The following is a 21829-nucleotide window of genomic DNA, read 5'->3' on the forward strand; positions in this document are numbered from 1 at the left end:
TAAATACCGAGCAAAGGGTCTGAATACTTGGGACCATGTGATATTTCAGTTTTTCTTTTTTAATAAATCTGCAAAGATGTCAACAATTCTGTGTTTTTCTGTCAATATGGGGTGCTGTGTGTACATTAATGAGGGAAAAAAATGAACTTAAATAATTTTAGCAAATGGCTGCAATATAACAAAGAGTGAAAAATTTAAGGGGGTCTGAATACTTTCCGTGCCCACTGTATATATATATATATATATATATATATATATATATATAGTTTTTTTTTACCTTTAATTCAAATTTCACATTAAAGAGGAAGTAAAGTCCTTTATTGTAATTGTACCTACAGTTTAGGAGATATTCAGAGTGCATGCAGCCAATGGCATCATTGGCGAATGCGCTCAGGGCCGGTGCTACCACTAGGCGAAGTAGGCAGCCGCCTAGGGTGCACTGCCACCTAGGGCACCGCCATGGCCTCTGTCCCGGTGAAGCTTCAGGCACGTGTGAGCTCGATACCGGGCCGGCTGTCCCCTGGAACACATTCGCTGCGTAACGACAATCCTCTGATGTGTCCGCTGTCCCATCTCCTCACACAGTAATATCTCACAGCGCCGCTCCGGGACTCCTTTACTCCAGCCTGTCCCTCTGGAGCGGCGCTGTGTGTCTGTGTGAGTGCAGCGGAGGGGCGAGGCTCGGTGAAGATGGGAGCATTGAGAGAGGTTATCTAACCTCCCGACCGGCGGGGATACCATGGGGCAGCTGGATGGCGGTGCTGGCAGGGACACCATGAAGCAGCTGGCAGGGACTCCTAAGCAATACTGTCCGCCAGCTGCTGAGAAGAGCCCAGATGTGATAGTCAATCAAGCCATGAAGAGCAGAGGTAAGGGGGAGGATGGATCCTCTCCGATCTACATCGAGCTGTGTGTGGGGGGTTGGGGGGTGAGTAGTGAAGGAAGTATGAGTCAGTGTATGTGTCAGGTAGGTGGGTCAGGCAGGTCAGTGTATGTTAGGTAGGTCAGTGTAGGGGTTAGGTAGCTAGGTCAGTGTATGGGTCAGGTAGGTCAGTGTATGTGTCAGGTAGGTGGGTCAGGTAGGTCAGTGTAGTAGTCAGGTAGGTGGGTCGGTGTATGTGTCAGGTAGGTCAGTGTAGTGGTCAGGTAGGTGGGTCACTGTATGTGTCAGGTAGGTCAGTGTAGTGGTCAGATAGGTCAGTGTAGGGGTCAGGTAGGTCAGTGTAATGGTCAGGTAGGTCAGTGTAATGGTCAGGTGGGTCACATGTATTACAAGGGCAGGGCAAAGGGGGTGGAGTCTGGGGTGAAGCCAAGGGGGCGGCAAAATGAGGTTTCGTCTAGGGTGTCAAAAATCCTTGTACCAGCCCTGCATGCGCTCCGAAGGTCCAGCTTACCGTGCTGAACCTTCAAAGCCCATGCCGTAAACGGCAGCTCCAGCGCACATGCGCACATTCACAGGCCGGAGCCCGTGAACCCGGAAGAAACACCAGGGAAGAGGTTCCATTCTACCAAGCCCCACCCAATATGGATGCAGATGGAAATGTCTGCATGCAAAGAAAGGCCGATATCGCATATCCTATGGTTATCCCCAAAGGAACGACCCCCAATTCTGTGCCCAGCATTGTCCTTTTGCCTGAATATTTGGGATAGATTAACGAAATCCCACCAGTTTAAATCCCAGCATACTCCATTAGCCCCTTTACTTGGTAATGCGAATTTCACCCCGGGCCTCACCCCCCCGAACATTTGATTGGTGGACCAACAAAGGACTCCTTCGTATAGCTGACTTGTGTGACCATAAGGGTATACTACCTAGAAAGGTTTTAATGGAGAAATATCAAATGCCGGCTTCGGAATATTTCCGATGTTCCCAGATCATGCATTTCTTAAGCATTTTGTCGCAAAATTCTGATATAGCAACTATGTCTCTTATGGAATACCTGTGTCAGAATTTTGTTAAAATCGGAGGACATATCTCTGAAATATATACTGTTTTGACAAATTCCTCTATCAAACAGATTTACAAGTTAAAATGGGAAGCAGATCTCCAGGAGAATACTGAATTGGACGAATGGCATATTATAGCTCAAGAGGCCTCGAAGTCGCTTATAAATACCTCAATTATAGAAGCTAATTATAAAGTGCTTTTAAGATGGTACATGGTTCCTGCCAGGCTGGCAACATATGTGCCGACAGCGTCCCCACTATGCGGACAGGAGGGAATCATGTACCATGTGTGGTGGCAGTGCCCTAAAGTAAGACGGTATTGGATCAGGGTGTATAATTTTATCTACACTCTCACCCAAGCGAACCTAGTGAAGCCCCCGAAACAGGCACCGCTGGGCGGTAGGGTGGAGACGGTGTCAAAGCCCCAGAGACGTCTCATAACATTTATATTTATATCAGCAAAAAATATTATCGCAAAATCCTGGAAAACGGCAGCTTTGCCATTCGCACAACTTAAGCATAAACTTTCCTGGATTATGCTAAATGAACGCATGACTGCGATACTACAAGATAAAATGCAGATGTATAAGAAAGTTTGGGACTCATGGGTTAAATACTTAGCAGGAGATCCCAGGTCTTTGCCTGAATAGATTCGGTCCTGCACGGTGGGAATTGGAGTGCGGGTTCACTTTCTACTTTTCTACCTCTCCACTCCCTCACTTTTTCTTCATCCTTTCCTCTTTTTCTCTCTTTTTCTTTTTTTCCTTAACCTGGTCTTTACCATAGTTATAGGTGAGTTGTTCAACCTGTTTCCTATAGTCTCTGAACAATGGGTACCTCTGAAGATGATATTCTGTTCTTAGGGTGCCGAGTATTGTGGAATCCTCATTGTACAGATATCCACTCCCTTCACTCAGGCTTATAGTGATAAATACGAGAAGCTACAATATATATAAAATTGTAAACAGCAGATTGACCTCGAATTATAAAACATAGAGGCTTTAACTTAAAGTGTATATAGCAGATACATAATAATAGCTTTAGTCTGTGCTGAACTTCTTAGCGAAAATTGAGGAAACCCCTTATGGATAAGGATAGTTTAATTGTTATGGATAGTAAAGATATGTATATGCAATATGGCATTCCGAAAGGATACCCATACGTTGTTCGGATAACTTCGATTTTGTATACGTTTTATATTGTGCTTATTATTGTATTCAAGATTGTATTCTTGTACTTTGTGAAAAATTTAATAAAAACATTGAAACAGAAACACCAGGGAAGATGTCAGCCGCCTCAGCAGTGTGCGGGCGACGCTGGAGGGCTTTGTTCTAAGATAAGTATTTCATAAAGAGCTAGTATGCGATGCCTTATGTCTTACGGGGGGGTTTGGCTTTTTTTTCCTCAAGGTTTACAACCTCTTTAACGCTATAAGCTTAAAACCTGAACTTTTAATAATCAAATTTAGAAAATAGGTATTTTTTTTAACCCTACAGGGTCGGTTTCAAAAGCCATTATCTACATACAAAAACTGCTTTCACGATGTGAAAAAAACTATAATTTTTTTTTCCCTATATTTTTCATATCAGTCATCATCACACCTATAGGATCATTAATAAAATACATAAAGTCTATCTTATTATTTTTTTCAATGCCATTTTTGTTGACAGTCAAAAGCAGTCTACATATACTTTACATTAAGAGATAAGAGATTCTATTTTAGTTGCGAGTTTTCCTTCATTCACAGCTTCCTTAGCTCAGTGTAAAACAATCCTTTCAACAACGGAGTACTGAAGAGTGCCCTGCTGAATTGTGTTGGTTATTTTTACTTGTGATGAACAGACAACTATGGGTCCGAGCGCTCAGTTAAGGCAACATAAAGCCCACGTCCATATGTGGAGCAAGCTGAGTATGCACAGGGGCTGGCGTACAGTATATAAGCCGAGTCCCCAGAGACCTAAGCTCGTTACCTCTCAGTTTGGGTGAGTAGTCTTCAAGCAGGCTGTGTATTTTAAAGAACCATCTCAGATCTTGTAGCTCATTCCTACACTTAGAAAAAAAAGTATGCCAGCAGTTTAAAGAAATTAGGCTGTGCGTCAAAATCAGTAATAGTTATACAACATTATATAGCTATTCATTGTAAATGGAAACTGGAGGCTCACACTTTGGAGGCTCACAATATGCATTAGATTACACATGTAAAGACATATTAGTTATTTTGTAGAACATAGGATCCTGCAAATGAAAATGCTGTAAATATTAATTTGTTTGAATTGTCTTTCTTTTCTCTTTTTAGGGGGCCATCGTACTTTTTTCATCCTAGGAGTTGTTAACAGGTAAGTGGTCAAACGCTGTATAGTAGATTAACTGACACTTTAGACTAACTTTGGATAGATTGCTTTAGATTAGCTGAAAAAGAATGCTGTTGGTTCCCTTAAGAGGATCCCCCTTGTTTGCTGTCCCGATGACATTGTCATAAGCTGAACCTTCTGCTTCCCCTCTTTGCAAAGGTTTAGCTTTGAGGGCTGGTGATAGTTTAAATGGCATCCTAGTAGAACCTTTATAGGTTTATAATTGTTATCAATCTTCTTTTTATTAATTTTTTTTAAAAAGACAAGTAATACACATCATACCATCTTCAAAAATACATACATTAAAAATTCCTTTTACATAATAAATAATCTTAAGGATACCCACTTCTTCCTGTTATCTATAGAATCATCTAACTAAATTCCTATTACTCATACATACCTCAAAACATTCATTTCCTATTACTCACACATACATCTATACATTAAAAAAAAAATTTTTAAAAATTAAAAAAAAAAAAATTCTCTTCCCCCCCCCCCACCTTTTTTCTTCCTTCCCTTTCATCCCATATCCTTCCCATTCCCCTCCAATTATAAATACTCCATCAATCTATTCGAGGACCGAAATTCCTCCCATTTTTGCCATATTTCTGGCACCTGACCCCCTACATACCCTTCTTCTCTTATCTGTTTTTCCATATATTCAATTTCGTTCCTTTCACATATCCATTCCAACACAGTTGGCTTATTTGTTTTTTTCCAGTTTCGCGCTATAATTGTTCTAGCTGCAGTTGTCATGTGGTGAAGAATATCTATTTTGGTTACCCTTATTGTATCTGATGTAAGGGAATCGGTTGAATTAGATGGACTTGTGTCTTTTTCCAAGACTAACGATGTAGCTAAGTAATGCAAGGCCCTAATGTCACCAGGAAGGCAAAGTCAACTGAGAAATAAAGCAATATAGTGTCCTTTTATGAAACTGAGATCAGCGGCGATCCCGAGTCTCACAGCTGATCTCAGCTCATTACCAGTTTATGAAACTGAGATAATCAGCAGAGAACATGTTCTCCACAGCTTATCTCAGCACAGTGAGAATCTGTAACTGACTGTCACAGAAACGGCCAGTTTATGAAGGTGCGATCTCAGCACCTCACTGGCGATCTGTGACAGAATTCTCACTTTCTGATTCACCATTTCCGAAGTGGAGAATCAGAGAATATAGATAGATATATAGATAGATATCTATCTATATATCTATCTATATATCTATATATATATATATAAAAAATCTGCATATACAGATATATCTATCTATCTATCTATCTATCTATCTATCTATCTATCTATCTATCTATCTATCTATCTATCTATCTATCTATCTATCTATCTATCTATCTATCTATCTATCGATATAGATATTTATTGATATATATAGACTATATCTATATATAGATATATCTATATATAGATACATCTATATATAGATATATCTATATATAGATACATCTATATATATATATTTATATATATAGATATATATAGATAGATATATATCTATCTATATATAGATAGATATATAGCTAGATAGATAGATAGATAGATTTTTTTAGATGTTCACGTCTCTGGCTGGGTTCACACTTGTGCGATGCTTGAACCAGCGTGATTCCTGTGTGGGTTTTCACATCGCACCTACATTGACATCTGCGCACCACTGCGGGTGTCAATGTATAGTTAATGACACCCCCAGATCATTTCACAGATCGCAGTGCGAACTATGTAATGGTGCAGGAGTGGGATCGCATGGATGTTCACACCCATGCGATCCGATTCCAGTGCGGACTAAATAAAGGGTCCTGTAGCATTTTGGTGCACATGCAATATGATTTAGGCCCAGTTCCCACTGCTGCAGTGTCCGAGATTGGATGTGATTCGCACCGCACTGCAGTGCAAAATCACATCCGATCTCTGTGCGATGCGATTTCAGCCATACAGATAGTATTGCTGAATTTGCATTGCACTCGGACCAAACTCATACAGGACCCTTTCTTTGGTCCACAGCAGAATCAGATCGCATGGGTGTCCGAGTTTGCAGATCGCACTGCGATATGCGAACTGATTTGGGGGTGATGTTAACTTTTAGGCCCAGTTCACACTTGTGCGATGCCGGACATCGCACAGACATCGCAAGTAATTCACAGCACACTGCCATTCACATTACATGCAATGTCTGTGCGGTGCGATATCAGCCGTACAGATATTATGGCTGATATCGCACCGCATTCGGTGCAAACACGCACAGGACCCTTTTTTCTGTTCGGACCAGAATCTGATCGCATGTGCGATCCGATTCATGTCCGAACTGTCAGTTCGCAGTGCGATATGCAAGCTGAACTGGGGGTGTCGTTAACAATTTATTGACACTCCCCAGCGATTCGCATATGGCAGTGTGAACTGACATGCGAGTCGGTGCGATGCGGGAACCCGCAGTGGATTCGCAGTGTTCTCGCATTGCACCAGTTTATCAATTTTTATGTTTATCAATTATGAAATATATTTTATTTTAATCTATTAATAAATATTTATACTTGCATACTTTATTAAAATTATTTTTTTAATGATTATAAATGTATTTTGCATTTATATGAATGGTGTATAGCTGCATTACATATGTGCATTACATTCATTTACTATACACCATTCACATTTAAATAGGCATACGTATGATCTTTAAATATTGATAAAAACAATGTTTTTTTTATAATTAGGTTAATGTATATTGTGTAGGGGGAATTTAACTTTATTATTTTATTAATATGTTGGGGAATAATGTGTGCTGATTCGTGTTACACTTTTGTATTTTGTGGTTCCTCATACTGTAATCCGTAAAAACTGTAAAAACTATATCACGCAAGATTATAGTGAGAGGAGCCGTTCTCAGGAGTTCCTGGCGTTTTTAGATCGCTTCCCAACTCAACATGAGAAGCGATCTACACACTTTCATAAACAGGCACTCAGAGGAGAGCGATCTCCTCTGAGAATGCCTGAGAACTGAAAAGCGGTATTTTACCGCAGTTTCATAAAAGGACACCTAATAGCCAAGAGAGAATCTAAAGCTGGACACACACTGTTCAAATTTCAGCTGCTTTAGAAAGCAGCCAAAATTTGAACAGTGTGTTGCCAGCTTTGGATTCTCTCTTGGCTGATAGTTGGTGATACTTTCAATGGCATTCTAGTAGAACCTTTATAGGTTTATATTTGGAATGTACTCCTAAGAGGGAACAGTTCAGCTCAACGGTTGAGGGAAAGAAAATTGTACAATATATGGCTTGCTTAAGGCAAAGGTATAGCTTCACAAGAGTATAGGAGTAATAATCACAGCTGAGCCCTAATAAGCACTTTCTATTTACTTAACCAATGACAATATGGCTTAGTTTACACTTGCAGTTTGGGGGGTGCCAGCAAAAATGGCAGATGAGGCACAATTTTACCATCTTTCAACTGGCCCCCCAAATTGTAAAGGCAGCTATACGGAGTATACACGTGCTGCGAAAATGATGCTTTGCATCAAAAATTATCCCGCTGTCGTGTTCAGTGGGCATCAAATGTGATATAATTCAATTGTATTTGCGTGCATTTCGGCTGGTGGTGCAAGCTTTCAGGGGATAAAACAGGCAGTAAGGAGGTAACAAATCACCTTATTAAAGCATTATTAAAAATAATACATTTTCATACAGAAACCAGCAGCCATGGGTGACGGTGAAATGGCGGTTTTTGGCGATGCCGCCCAGTACCTCCGTAAGACTGACAAAGAAAGACTGGAAGCCCAGAACAAACCTTTTGATGCCAAGAACACCTGTTTCGTAGATGACCAAAAGGAACTTTACGTAAAGGGTTTGGTCACCGCTCGGGAAGATGGAAAAATTACCGTAAAGACTGATGATAACAGGGTAACTATTATAGCATATTTTTCTAAATAAATCAAGTACTAAACATGATTAAAAACTATTTATTAAACATATTGTTTTCCATTTCAGACTGTAACAGTCAAAGAAAGCCAAGTTTACCCCCAGAATCCTCCCAAGTACGATAAAATTGAAGACATGGCGATGATGACTCACCTGAATGAAGCTTCTGTACTGTATAACCTCAAAGAGCGTTACGCAGCCTGGATGATCTACGTAAGTCCCAATATCTAGATAAAGTGACAGGAGTCAAAATAAAATGTGGATAAGAGCTATTGCAACAATCCTAATAATTCATCCTATAAAAAAATCTTTAGATTTTTTTTATGCATTAGTTGATGACTGGCAACCAAACTTCTTAATAAAGTTAAACCTACCCTGTAAAATAACAGCTTTAGCCTGAAAGTCCGATTTTGATTGCTAAATGTAAAAACAAAAAAAAAAAAAATCTTGATACTTAGCTTTAAAACCCAACCTCCTTTGTAAGTTGCTATTAGGTGGAAGGTCCTAAATGCTGCAAATAGCATGTTCCAGAGCAGCCTGGCAATAGATTTTATATTTTGGGGTAAAATATGGAGTTTCAGTTTAAGGAGTGGGACGTTTTAAGAAACCACAGTTGTTTCACAAACTAACATCATATACTTTATAATATACAACAGACATACTCTGGGCTTTTCTGCGTCACTGTCAACCCCTACAAGTGGCTGCCAGTGTATGACCCTAAGGTGGTTGCTGGCTACAGAGGCAAGAAGCGTATGGAAGCCCCACCACACATCTTCTCCATCTCTGATAACGCTTATCAGTTTATGCTCACAGGTACCTGGGCTTGTCTTATTCTGAATGTTTGTTTGATATGTTCAGAAGCCACATACATGTTTTAAATCTACATTTGCATTTGGTAGATCGTGAAAATCAGTCTGTCCTGATTACTGGTGAATCTGGTGCTGGAAAGACTGTCAACACCAAGCGTGTCATCCAGTACTTTGCAACAATTGCAGCTATTGGTGACAGTGGTAAGAAGAAGGAGTCCAGCAGCGGCATGCAGGTTCGTACTCAACTTGCAACTTTTAATAAAAATGAATTAATATTAATAAAGATGAGATGAAAACACATAATATATGTATAGCATTATCCCACGTAAATCACTAAGGTCACATCTTGAGTATGGAATACAGTTTTGGCTAATGTACTGTTATAAGGCCATTAAAGATTTAGAGAGAATACAAAGGCAGTCTAAACGAGTAAATTAGTAAAAAGCATTGCAGGTCTCCCTTGTATGAAAGGTTTTAAAAAACTCAATTTGTCTCATTTGGAAAAAAGACAAGTTAGAGGTGATTAATTATGAATATACATATATCCAAAGTCAGTGTAAAAAAATTGTGAAATTATTATTTTCTACAAAGAATGTGAAAAAAAGGGGATAAAAGCTGCATATCAGCAAAAGAATATTTTTCCATTCGTTTAGGAAAGGTTTTTTAAGCTCAAAGTGGTTAGGTTGTTGAATGATCCTAAGTAATAGCATGCTACATCTTCTTGATGGAAAACAAACTAAAGTGATAGTATACATATTAAAAATTCTAGGTGCTTCTTTGCGTTCTTAGGGACTATATTACATAGTAAATATGTGTTAACAAAGTTATGTAATTTGGGAGATGTGTTGAGTTTCAACGCATTGAGATTTGTGAAAGCCAAGTACGACAAGAAATATAGCTATGCTCTGATTACAGTCCTGTCCTTCACAGTTCATGTATTCTTTGCAGTGTTCAAGAAATATACAGGCTAAAACTGTATTGGTATCTGTCTGTGAAACTGCTAATATAATTGGGATGTTATTTGCTACATAAAAAGCTGCTCGCTCAGGCCAGCTTAAAGGGCCTTGTACTTGTATAATCAATGCACCAAAGTAGAACATGTAGTAGCCACTGGTAGGACTTGCATTTTTCTGCTTTTCTTCCCTTTTTGCTTGTTTCTATCACTTTTACCTGTCTGCTGATACTTTGTACCTCTTTATATTTAGGGTAATCTGGAAGATCAAATCATCCAGGCTAACCCACTGCTGGAAGCCTTTGGTAATGCCAAGACTGTAAGAAATGACAACTCCTCTCGTTTTGTAAGTATATATGAATTCTCTGTTTATTAGTTACTCATTTTTTGGTTCTCATATTTTATGGACTCCTTTCTTATCTTCTCTTGTCATGTTTAGGGTAAATTCATCAGAATCCACTTTGGTACCACTGGAAAACTGGCATCAGCTGATATTGAAACATGTAAGAACGAAACCCTCCAATTTCTTCTCATTTTGTAGTTTCTCACATAAATTCATACAATTACTACTATGCAATTTTATAGATCTGCTGGAGAAGTCCAGAGTAACATTCCAGCTGTCAGCTGAAAGAAGCTACCACATCTTCTACCAGATCATGACAAACCATAAACCAGAGGTTGTAGGTACGGTCATATTTCCTTTCAGATAATAGGCAGAGAAATGAGACCTGCAAACCATAAGCATGTGTTATTGAATGAAGAACTTATCATTTTTTTAATGTTGTTTGTGTTCAGAGATGCTTCTTATTACCACCAACCCATACGACTACCCCTTAATCAGCATGGGTGAAATCGTTGTGAAGAGTATTAATGATACAGAGGAGTTCATTGCCACAGATGTAAGTTGTTGAAATCTTGGAACAAGAAAACATTTTTCAGTTTTCCACAGATTGTACAAAATTACCACAGATGTACAGAATGTGTTACTAGGCACTAAATAACCAGAGCTATTTTTCCAACAGACTGCCATTGACATCCTGGGATTCATCCCAGAAGAAAAGGTCGGCATCTACAAGTTGACTGGTGCTGTTATGCATCACGGCAACATGAAGTTCAAGCAGAAGCAGAGGGAGGAGCAGGCCGAGCCAGATGGCACTGAGGGTTTGTCCTTTGTTTTTCAACTTATTTTATGATTTTTTTTTCCATCTATGCCATTTTAGAATTTATTTCATACTATATGTCTTATCTCCAGTTGCTGACAAGATTGCTTATCTGATGGGTTTCAACTCTGCTGATTTGCTGAAGGCTTTGTGCTACCCCAGAGTAAAGGTCGGCAATGAGTTTGTCACCAAGGGACAAACTGTATCTCAGGTATGATAAAATCAAGAAATAAAATAACCACATACTCAAAGATAACTATGCTTTCTACAATATATTAACACATGATTTTTGCTCTACTCTTTAGGTCAACAACTCTGTTGGTGCCCTCAGCAAATCCGTTTTTGAGAAACTCTTTTTGTGGATGGTCACTCGTATCAACCAGCAGCTCGACACCAAGCAGCCAAGACAGTTCTATATTGGTGTGCTGGATATTGCTGGATTTGAAATCTTTGATGTAAGTTCTTGAACAGTTTTAGGTTTGTATGTCTTTCAAAGCAAAGGACCTGTTCTCATTTCTTTATTTGACATACAGTACAACAGCTTGGAACAGCTCTGTATCAACTTCACCAATGAGAAGTTGCAGCAGTTCTTCAACCACCACATGTTCGTCCTGGAACAAGAGGAATACAAGAAGGAAGGTATTGACTGGGAGTTCATTGACTTTGGTATGGACTTGGCTGCCTGCATTGAGCTTATTGAGAAGGTAATTTCACATATAGAAATGATATTATGAAACCAAAAATGTAGAATTATTTGTAGTTACAGACTTAAAGTAACACTTATCGTTTATTATCAGCCTATGGGCATCTTCTCCATCCTTGAAGAGGAGTGCATGTTCCCCAAGGCCACTGACACATCCTTCAAGAACAAGCTGTATGAGCAGCATCTTGGCAAATGCAAGAACTTTGAGAAGCCCAAACCTGGCAAAGGAAAGGCTGAGGCTCACTTCTCTCTTGTGCACTATGCTGGTACTGTGGATTACAACATCACTGGCTGGCTTGACAAGAATAAGGATCCATTGAATGAATCTGTTATCCAGCTATACCAGAAATCTTCAATGAAACTGCTGTCCTTCCTGTACTCCAGCTACAATGCTGCCGATGGTGAGTAACTTCCCTGTTCTTTCTTATTTTAGGCTATTTTTGTACTTTTACATTTAGATAAAGATCTATGATGACTCTTCCATTATGTTTTATTAACAGATGCTGCCGCCGGTGGTGGCAAAGGTGGAAAGAAGAAGAAGGGATCCTCTTTCCAGACTGTGTCTTGCCTGTTCAGAGTTAGTATGACTGTTCTATCTGCATAAAGACTTACATCATTTCTGCCATAGCAGAAAATCCTAATTTATATTGTGTGTGTTATAGGAAAACTTGAACAAACTAATGTCCAACTTGAGAAGCACTCACCCTCACTTTGTGCGTTGTCTGATCCCCAATGAGACCAAAACTCCAGGTACAATTTTATTTTCCTGTTCATGCTGCAAACACTAAACATTAGGAAGGCCCTATAATTTTTGTGGTCACTATTGATATTTATGATTTCTCACAGGTATCATGGATAACCACTTGATTATTCACCAACTGAGATGTAACGGTGTCTTGGAGGGTATCAGAATCTGCAGAAAGGGATTCCCCAGCAGAATTATTTATGCTGACTTTAAGCAACGGTAAATTTTCATGCACATTGTAAACATACCTGTATAGCTTATAGAAACTATTGGATCATTAGGGGTGAACAATGCCATTAGATTTGGGAGCGTTGGGAACATTTTAGTTATTTAGATATTTATGGTTTGTTATACACTTCAAGAATGATCAGTATCTATTCCATACTGTTTCTTTTTTCTAAAGTTACAAGGTCCTGAATGCCAGTGCAATCCCAGATGGGCAGTTTATTGACAGCAAGAAGGCATCAGAAAAACTATTGGGCTCTATTGATGTTGACCACACTCAGTACAAATTTGGTCACACCAAGGTATGGCAGACAGCAGCTCCCAGAAAATGGTAACTCTAACCGTTTCTAATATTTACATTTAACCACTTCCCATCCTGGCCAATTCTGGCACTTTGCTCCTACATGTAAAAATCATAATTTTTTTATTAGAAAATTACTCAGAACCCCCAAATATTATATATGTTTTTTTAGCAGAGACCGTAGGGAATAAAATTGTGGCCAATGCGGCTTTTTACTTCCCATGGTATTTGTGCAGCAATTTTTCGAATGCGTTTTTTTGGGGAAAAAAACTGTTTCATCAATTAAAAAAAAAAAACAGTAAAGTTAGCCCAATTTTTTTGTATAATGTGAAAGATGATGTTACACCGAGTAAATAGATACCTAACATGTCATGCTTTAAAATTGCGCACACTTGTGGAATGCGCCAAAATTTTTACTAAAAGCTCTCCATAGACAATGCTTTAAAATATTTTAGAGGTTACCTGTTTAGAGTTACAGAGGAGGTCTTGGGCTAGAATTGTTACTCTCGCTCTAACGTTTGTGGTGACACCTCACATGTGTGGTTTGAACGCCATTTAAATATGTGGGCGCGATGTATGTATGCGTTTGCTTCTGTGTGCGAGCAAATGAGGACAGGGGCACTTTAATTTTTTTTTTTTTTTATTGTTTAATTTATTAGAATTTTTTTTTTTAAACTTTCCCTTTAAAAAATTTTTCTTGATCACTTTTATTCCTATTACAAGGAATGTAAACATCCCTTGTTATAGGAATAGTGCATGACAGGTCCTCTTTATTTTCTATAAGACCCTGCATCTCTCCTTCAGGCAGGAAGACCAAGATCAAAAGAAAAAATAAACGATCTCGGCCTTTCCAGCCAAATCCCCGGCAATGTTTACTTCCGCCGGGCCAGACGTGATGTCATAACGTCGCACCCGGGCCTCCGCAGGTTATAGAGATTGCCGGGGACCATCTATCCCTTGGAAATCTCTATGCTCAACTTCTGGCATTGGTGGATTCTTTCTCCGACTCGTCGATCACACGGTCAAGCCGGCAGAAGCACCAGAGGATGGTGGGGGGCGTCCCATCCCTTCGCCTGTAAGAACGATCAAGCAGCTGAACTGCCGCTATGATTGTTCTTACGGTGCAGGGAATTGCTAGCCAAAATAGATGATATTTGGATGATGCCTGTAGGCATCATTAGGATGTCCCCACTCAAAGTCCAGTAAGTCATATGATGTACTTTGGGTGGGAAGTGGTTAAAATGACAATTTTTTTTTTTAAGGTATTCTTCAAAGCTGGTCTCCTGGGTACACTGGAAGAGATGAGAGATGAAAAGTTGGCACAACTTATAACTCGTACTCAGGCTCTTTGCAGAGGTTTCTTGATGAGAATTGAGTTCAAGAAGATGATGGAAAGAAGGTAAAAATGATTTTCTACTCACAAAAGTATACTAGTAATGATAGCTATAGAGGCAAAACAAAATTTTTGATAACAGACATATTTACTTGCAAAATAATAGTATATATAAACAATAAAGTACAGCTGTGATTCAGCTGTATTATCACTTATGGACATTTTCCTGATCACTTCACAGACTCTATACCTCTCTGTTTAATCACTTTTGTGCGTAGTTGGCCACATGATTTTTATTTATATGTTTTTGTTCAACAATAGCGCTGTTTGTAGTGTGTGTATACTTTATTGTTTATATATACTATTATTTTGCAATTTTATGTCCTTTTAAAACGGCTGCTGCTTTTTGGAACACTTAGTAGATAAGTTGAGTGTTTATACCTACCTCATTCTCTAGTTCTACTCTCTTACCTTTGGGCATTAATCTATCCATTTGGCGCTGAGTGGTGTGCTGCAGGCCCGAGCAAACCCTCCCTTTCAGACATATTTACTTGATATGTGACATTTCTTTAAACAGGGAAGCCATCTTTGTCATCCAGTACAATGTCAGATCATTCATGAATGTCAAACACTGGCCATGGATGAAACTCTACTTCAAGATTAAGCCTCTCCTGAAGAGTGCAGAATCTGAGAAAGAGATGGCAAATATGAAAGAGGAGTTTGAAAAGACCAAGGAAGCTCTGGCAAAGTCAGAGGCCAAGAAGAAAGAACTAGAGCAGAAAATGATTTCCTTGCTGCAGGAAAAGAATGAGTTACAGCTCCATGTCCAGGCGGTATGTAAAGTTTTATAGCAAAACTCTGTTTAAAATATAATTTATAGTGAGATCTAGTTGTTATCAATCCAAGAATTCCCAGTTGCCTAAAAGAAAATTGTTTTCAAAAGGAATCTGAGACTCTGGCTGATGCTGAGGAGAGATGTGAAAGTCTCATCAAGAATAAGATTCAACTTGAATCAAAACTCAAGGAGCTCAATGAGAGACTTGAAGATGAGGAAGAAAGCAATGCTGAACTGACAGCTAAGAAAAGGAAACTGGAAGATGAATGCTCAGAGCTGAAGAAAGACATTGATGACCTAGAACTCACTCTGGCAAAAGTAGAAAAAGAAAAACATGCAACAGAAAATAAGGTATAAGCAACAAGAAACGTAAAGTCCACTTTCTGATTCAAATACACAAATGCAAAGTCTACTTTCTAATACAGTATAATTATGTATGTTAATCTTTGTTCCCTTATTTATAGGTTAAAAATCTTACTGAAGAATTGGCAACTCTTGATGAAAATGTCTCCAAACTCGCCAAGGAAAAGAAAGCTCTTCAGGAGGCCCATCAGCAAACTCTTGATGACCTTCAGGCTGAGGAAGACAAAGTCAGCTCCTTGACCAAAGCAAAGACAAAGCTGGAACAGCAAGTAGATGATGTGAGTATCTTGAAATAAGATTTCTAATCTACTGGGTATTTAAAAAGTGGCCAAATTATTCAAATAAATGCATGTACTTCTAGCTGGAAGGTTCTCTGGAACAAGAGAAGAAACTCCGTCTTGATCTAGAGAGGGCCAAGAGAAAGCTGGAAGGTGACCTGAAACTGTCCCAGGAAACCGTCATGGATCTTGAAAACGATAAGCAGCAATCTGACGAAAAGCTAAAAAAGTAAGGAGCGCTATCTAGTTTTTTTTTAAAGAAAAACCTGAAAATGAAGACTGCATTTATAACTTGTATTAACCTTGATTCACAGGAAGGACTTTGAAATCAGCCAACTCCAAGGAAAGATTGAGGATGAACAATCCCTTGGATCTCAACTGCAGAAGAAGATAAAGGAACTGCAGGTAAAGGATGGATTACGGGATTCTAATATCATTATATTAATTTCCCATTATTTAACTATGAATATTAAAATCCCAATAATAATAACCTGCTCTATTTAGGCTCGTATTGAAGAACTTGAGGAGGAAATTGAAGCTGAGAGGGCAGCTCGGGCCAAGATTGAGAAACAGAGAGCTGATCTTTCTAGAGAACTTGAAGAAATCAGTGAAAGACTTGAGGAAGCTGGAGGTGCAACATCTGCCCAGATTGAGGTGAACAAGAAGCGTGAAGCTGAATTCCAGAAACTGAGACGCGACCTAGAAGAAGCTACTCTTCAACATGAAGCCACTGCTTCTGCTCTGCGCAAAAAGCATGCTGACAGTGTTGCTGAGCTTGGAGAACAAATTGACAACCTGCAGCGTGTTAAGCAGAAGCTGGAGAAAGAAAAGAGTGAACTGAAGATGGAGGTTGATGACCTGGCCAGCAACCTGGAGAGCGTCTCTAAGTCAAAGGTAAGAAATTTCTTGAAAATACTTGTTTCTTTATCCTTTTTTTAATCTTATTCTGGAATGAAGACAATGATTTTACCTAATGTTCTTGTAGGCCAACCTTGAGAAAGTTAACCGTGTGCTTGAGGACCAACTGAGTGAAGTTAAGTCTAAGGATGATGAACATCTGCGTTTACTTAATGACCTCACTACCCAGAAGGCTCGTCTGCAGACTGAGACTGGTAGGTTTATTACTGTACTCATATAATAGAAGTAATACAGGTAACAATATAATGAAGTGTTTAATAGATGAAATACAAGCCTCTAAAATGTTGTACAAAACCAATGAAATGCCAAGAGTATTCAGAAGAGTGAAGAAATACTTGACTACATGCACTGTGATGTATCTACTAAATGCATTGTTTTTCATGCTATGTGATATTGCTTTTATATGATTCTAGGTGAGCTGTCTCGCCAGCTTGAAGAGAAGGAGTCTCTAATTTCTCAACTATCCAGAGGCAAACAGGGCTTCACTCAGCAGGTTGAGGAACTCAAGAGACAGCTTGAAGAGGAGTCAAAGGTAACATTGTGATGTTAAGTTAAACAAACAATATTGAAACAGTACATTTCCTACAATGCCATTACATGTATTTCACATAATTCTTATCTGCATATTCCAGGCAAAGAATGCCCTTGCCCATGCCCTGCAGTCTGCTCGCCACGACAATGACTTGCTCCGTGAGCAATATGAGGAGGAACAGGAAGCCAAGGCTGAGCTTCAACGTTCTCTGTCCAAGGCTAATGGTGAAGTTGCCCAGTGGAGGACCAAATACGAAACTGATGCCATTCAGCGCACAGAGGAGCTGGAGGAGGCCAAGTAAGTTGAAACTCAGGACATTTGTATTTATTTCAATATTTTTTATTGATTTTACAATAGAAAAAAAGAGATTTGTTTTTAACAGACTCTTATTGTACCATTACATAATATTGTTCTTTATTTGCTTTACAGGAAGAAGCTGGCTCAGCGTTTACAGGATGCTGAGGAACAGGTTGAGGCTGTGAACTCCAAGTGTGCCTCCCTGGAAAAGACCAAGCAGAGGTTGCAGTCTGAGGTTGAAGATCTCATGGTCGATGTGGAGAGAGCAAATAGTGCAGCAGCTTCTCTTGACAAGAAACAGAGAAACTTTGATAAGGTTAATATGCAGGCATAATGCAACTGTAATAACTTTCAATTATTTGGATACATATTCTATATATGTCCATGATTTCAGGTCCTGGCAGAATGGAAGCAGAAGTATGAGGAGGGTCAAGCTGAACTGGAGGCTGCTCAGAAAGAGGCTCGTAGCCTGAGCACTGAGATCTTCAAGATGAAGAATGCTTATGAAGAGGCTCTAGAACAAGTTGAAACCCTGAAACGCGAGAACAAGAACTTGCAACGTATGTTGCTTACTTACTGTATTTCTATAATTTTTCATTGATGAGACTGGCATATGCACTGAATAGATGTGTAATATGTGTTTGACCATCTCTTCACCAGAGGAGATCTCAGATCTGACTGAACAGATTGGTGAGACTGGAAAGTCCATCAATGAACTGGAGAAGGCCAGGAAGCAGGTTGAACAGGAGAAGAGTGACCTTCAGGCTGCTCTGGAGGAAGCTGAGGTATACAACTAGAAAAATACACTGATAACATGGATTGGCTTTATTTTGGCATGACCTGAGTGCCAGTCTACCAACCTAATTTTAAATATTGTGTTCTTTTTTTAAAGGGATCATTGGAACATGAAGAAGCCAAAATCCTCCGTGTCCAGCTTGAGCTGAACCAGATCAAATCTGAGGTGGACAGGAAGATTGCAGAGAAGGATGAGGAAATTGAACAGCTTAAGAGAAACAGCCAGAGAGCCATTGACACCATGCAGAGCACACTGGACTCTGAAATCAGAAGCAGAAATGATGCTCTCAGACTGAAAAAGAAGATGGAAGGAGATTTGAATGAACTTGAGATCCAACTTAGCCATGCCAACCGCCAGGCTTCAGAGGCACAGAAACAGCTCAGAAATGTGCAAGGGCAGCTGAAGGTATCCCAAAAAAGTGCAAATCATATAAAATACAAAGCTCTAGTCTCATTCTATTGAAAGTAGTCAGATTGTTGGTTTATGATCACACACTTTTTGTCATCTAGGATGCCCAGCTGCAGTTAGATGATGCCTTGAGAGGACAGGAAGACCTGAAGGAACAGGTTGCTGTGATTGAACGCAGAAACAATCTACAACAAGCTGAGATTGAAGAATCTAGGTCCGCTCTGGAACAAACAGAGAGATCTCGCAAGTTGGCAGAACAGGAACTTCTGGATGCCAGTGAACGTCTGCAGCTCCTGCACTCACAGGTACAATCTACTGCTAATTATCATTAGATTTAGCAATAAATGTTACCTTTTTTCATTAAATGCTAACTAATGACCCACATATTTGTTTTTCTAGAACACTAGCCTGCTGAACAGCAAGAAGAAATTAGAAAGTGACATTGCACAGCTGACGAATGAAGTGGAGGAAAGTGTTCAGGAATCCAGAAATGCTGAAGACAAAGCTAAAAAGGCCATCACTGATGTACGTATCCATTCTTCTACAAACTCATAGCATAGATTACACCAAGTCAACTTTTCCACTGACTGTTTTTCTATACTACTTAAGGCTGCTCTGATGGCAGAAGAGCTGAAGAAGGAGCAGGACACCAGTGCCCACCTGGAGAGAATGAAGAAGAACCTTGAACAGACTGTGAAGGACCTGCAACACCGTCTGGATGAAGCTGAACAGCTGGCAATGAAGGGTGGCAAGAAGCAACTCCAGAAACTGGAAGTCAGAGTAAGTATTTTAAATGCAAAAGTGGTAAAGATTAGAGAACAAATATAAAAATTCCAACAATATTTTTATCTGTAAATTTTCCCCATAGGTGCGTGAACTGGAGAATGAGCTGGACAGTGAACAGAAACGTGGAGTTGAGTCCATTAAAGGAGTTCGCAAATATGAAAGGAGGGTTAAGGAACTCACCTACCAGGTACAGTAACTTAGTACACATACTCAGTATGGAAAATCCCTAAGGACTTCTTGCTTTTAGGTATTTCTTGGATTAAACCATTTTTGTTACAAACATGACTTTCATATTCTGAATGCTCTATATTAATTTTATTTTGCAGACTGAGGAAGACAGGAAAAACCTCCTGAGGTTGCAGGACCTGGTAGACAAACTGCAGCTGAAGGTCAAGGCCTACAAGAGACAGGCTGAGGAATCTGTAAGTGCAAACCTAATTTCTTATAGAAAAACTTTTCCAGAAGCCTTTTCTTCATACACTAGCTGATTATAAGCAAGTTAGGCTTTAAACCAAATTTTTAATACAACTTGCAATTTGAAAATTGACTAACTTTGTTCTTTAGGAGGAACAAGCCAATGCTCACCTGGGCCGCTTCAGGAAGGTCCAACATGAGCTTGAGGAGGCTGAAGAGAGAGCTGACATTGCTGAGTCCCAGGTCAACAAGCTCAGGGCCAAGAGCCGTGACATTGGAGGAAAGGTATAGAAGCATTTTTTAAAATGTTATGCCACTTAATTTTCTTACTTTTTGTACCTTACATTTTTTCTCATTATTTTTTGCAGAAGGAGAGCGAAGAGTAAATACTTCTAAATGGTTGTAGAAACATGAACAGTATTTCAATTATATTTTGCTAATATTTAAATAAATTATTGAAGATCTTTAAATATGTTGTGGCCTTTTCATTCTACCAAACACAATTTTCATGTAATTGTTTCTACTTTAAATGGTTTCTACTTTAATGGTAGATGTAAACACGAAAATTAATGCAGTTATGAACTCATTAAAACATAATAAAGAGTTTTATGCGGCTACTGTAATTACCTGAATATGGCTTATTATCTGTATCGTATAATTCCTTGTACAGCAGCCCTTAGACTGGTTGAGGGATGGTCAGTGTTAGCAGCCAATCAGCACGCTGCACGCGCATATGCAGGCAGAAAGAGAAATTAGTGTGAGCAATTCGGCTTGCTGCTGCTATTCCTTCTCTGTCCTATCCTAGGCTGGGGGTAGGGAGGTGACCTAGCCTTATTGCTTAACTGAAACAGTGAAAAGTCACCACTGCCAGCCTGGCTGTACATTCTGGTGGGGCTCTGTAAATCTCAGGACTGGATTGACAAAAATACAAACCCTTTGAAAAGTAAAACACCTAATTTAACTCTGTATTTGGTCTGGCGTTCAGCTTTAAATATCGCCTGGCCCTTAAAGCAAATCTCCCACTTAACCGCTTCAGCCCCGGAAGATTTTACCCCCTTCCTGACCAGAGCACTTTTTGCGATTCGGCACTGCGTCGCTTTAACTGACAATTGCGCGGTCGTGCGACGTGGCTCTCAAACAAAATTGACGACCTTTTTTTCCCACAAATCGAGCTTTCTTTTGGTGGTATTTGATCACCTCTGCGATTTTTATTTTTTGCGCTATAAACAAAATAAGAGCGACAATTTTGAAAAAAACACATTATTCTTTACATTTTGCTATAATAAATATCCCCAAAAATATTAAAAAAAACATTTTTTTTCCTCAGTTTAGGCCGATCGAATTCTTTTACATATTTTTGGTAAAAAAAAATCGCAATAAGCGTTTATTTATTGGTTTGCGCAAAAGTTATAGCGTTTACAAAATAGGGGATAGTTTTATGGCATTTTTATTAATAATTGTTTTTTTTACTAGTAATGGCGGCGATCAGCGATTTTTATTGTGACTGCGACGTTATGGCGGACATGTCAGACATTTTTGACACATTTTTGGGACCATTGTCATTTATACATCGATCAGTGCGATTAAAAATGCACTGATTACTGTGTAAATGACACTGGCAGTGAAGGGGTTAACCGCTAGGGGGCAGGGAGGGGTTAAGTATGTCCTAGGGGAGTGATTCTAACTGTAGGGGGGATGGGCTGTGTGTGTCACTACGCTGATCACTGCTCCCGATGACAGGGAGCTGTGATCA

The 21829-nt window shown here is 39.3% G+C and overlaps 1 protein-coding gene across 2 annotated transcripts; it reads left to right on the forward strand.

The window, feature by feature from the left end:
- The first annotated feature begins 3833 nt into the window (after nt 1-3833).
- On the forward strand, nt 3834-20577 carry LOC141108564 (myosin-4-like). 2 transcript variants are annotated; one of them, XM_073600280.1, is made up of 40 exons: nt 3834-3929; nt 4244-4283; nt 7991-8203; nt 8291-8434; nt 8878-9034; nt 9121-9263; nt 10236-10328; nt 10422-10485; nt 10568-10666; nt 10778-10881; nt 11005-11143; nt 11235-11353; nt 11448-11597; nt 11676-11846; nt 11940-12246; nt 12346-12422; nt 12508-12595; nt 12692-12809; nt 12994-13117; nt 14379-14515; nt 15027-15282; nt 15393-15635; nt 15749-15925; nt 16009-16154; nt 16240-16330; nt 16430-16819; nt 16911-17037; nt 17257-17375; nt 17476-17672; nt 17805-17988; nt 18067-18232; nt 18333-18457; nt 18565-18873; nt 18978-19181; nt 19276-19401; nt 19486-19656; nt 19745-19849; nt 19989-20084; nt 20227-20361; nt 20445-20577. In XM_073600280.1, the coding sequence occupies exons 3-40, from the start codon at nt 8003-8005 to the stop codon at nt 20460-20462; spliced, it is 5820 nt and encodes a 1939-aa protein (XP_073456381.1). In that variant the 5' UTR covers nt 3834-3929; nt 4244-4283; nt 7991-8002; the 3' UTR covers nt 20463-20577. The 2 variants fall into 2 exon arrangements, with proteins under 2 accessions (XP_073456381.1, XP_073456380.1); XM_073600279.1 differs by lacking the exon at nt 3834-3929 and having other exon boundaries at nt 4232-4283.
- Nucleotides 20578-21829: the final 1252 nt, after the last annotated feature.

The sequence above is a fragment of the Aquarana catesbeiana genome, linkage group LG09, assembly GCF_042186555.1.
Source record: "Aquarana catesbeiana isolate 2022-GZ linkage group LG09, ASM4218655v1, whole genome shotgun sequence".
NCBI lineage: Eukaryota > Metazoa > Chordata > Amphibia > Anura > Ranidae > Aquarana > Aquarana catesbeiana.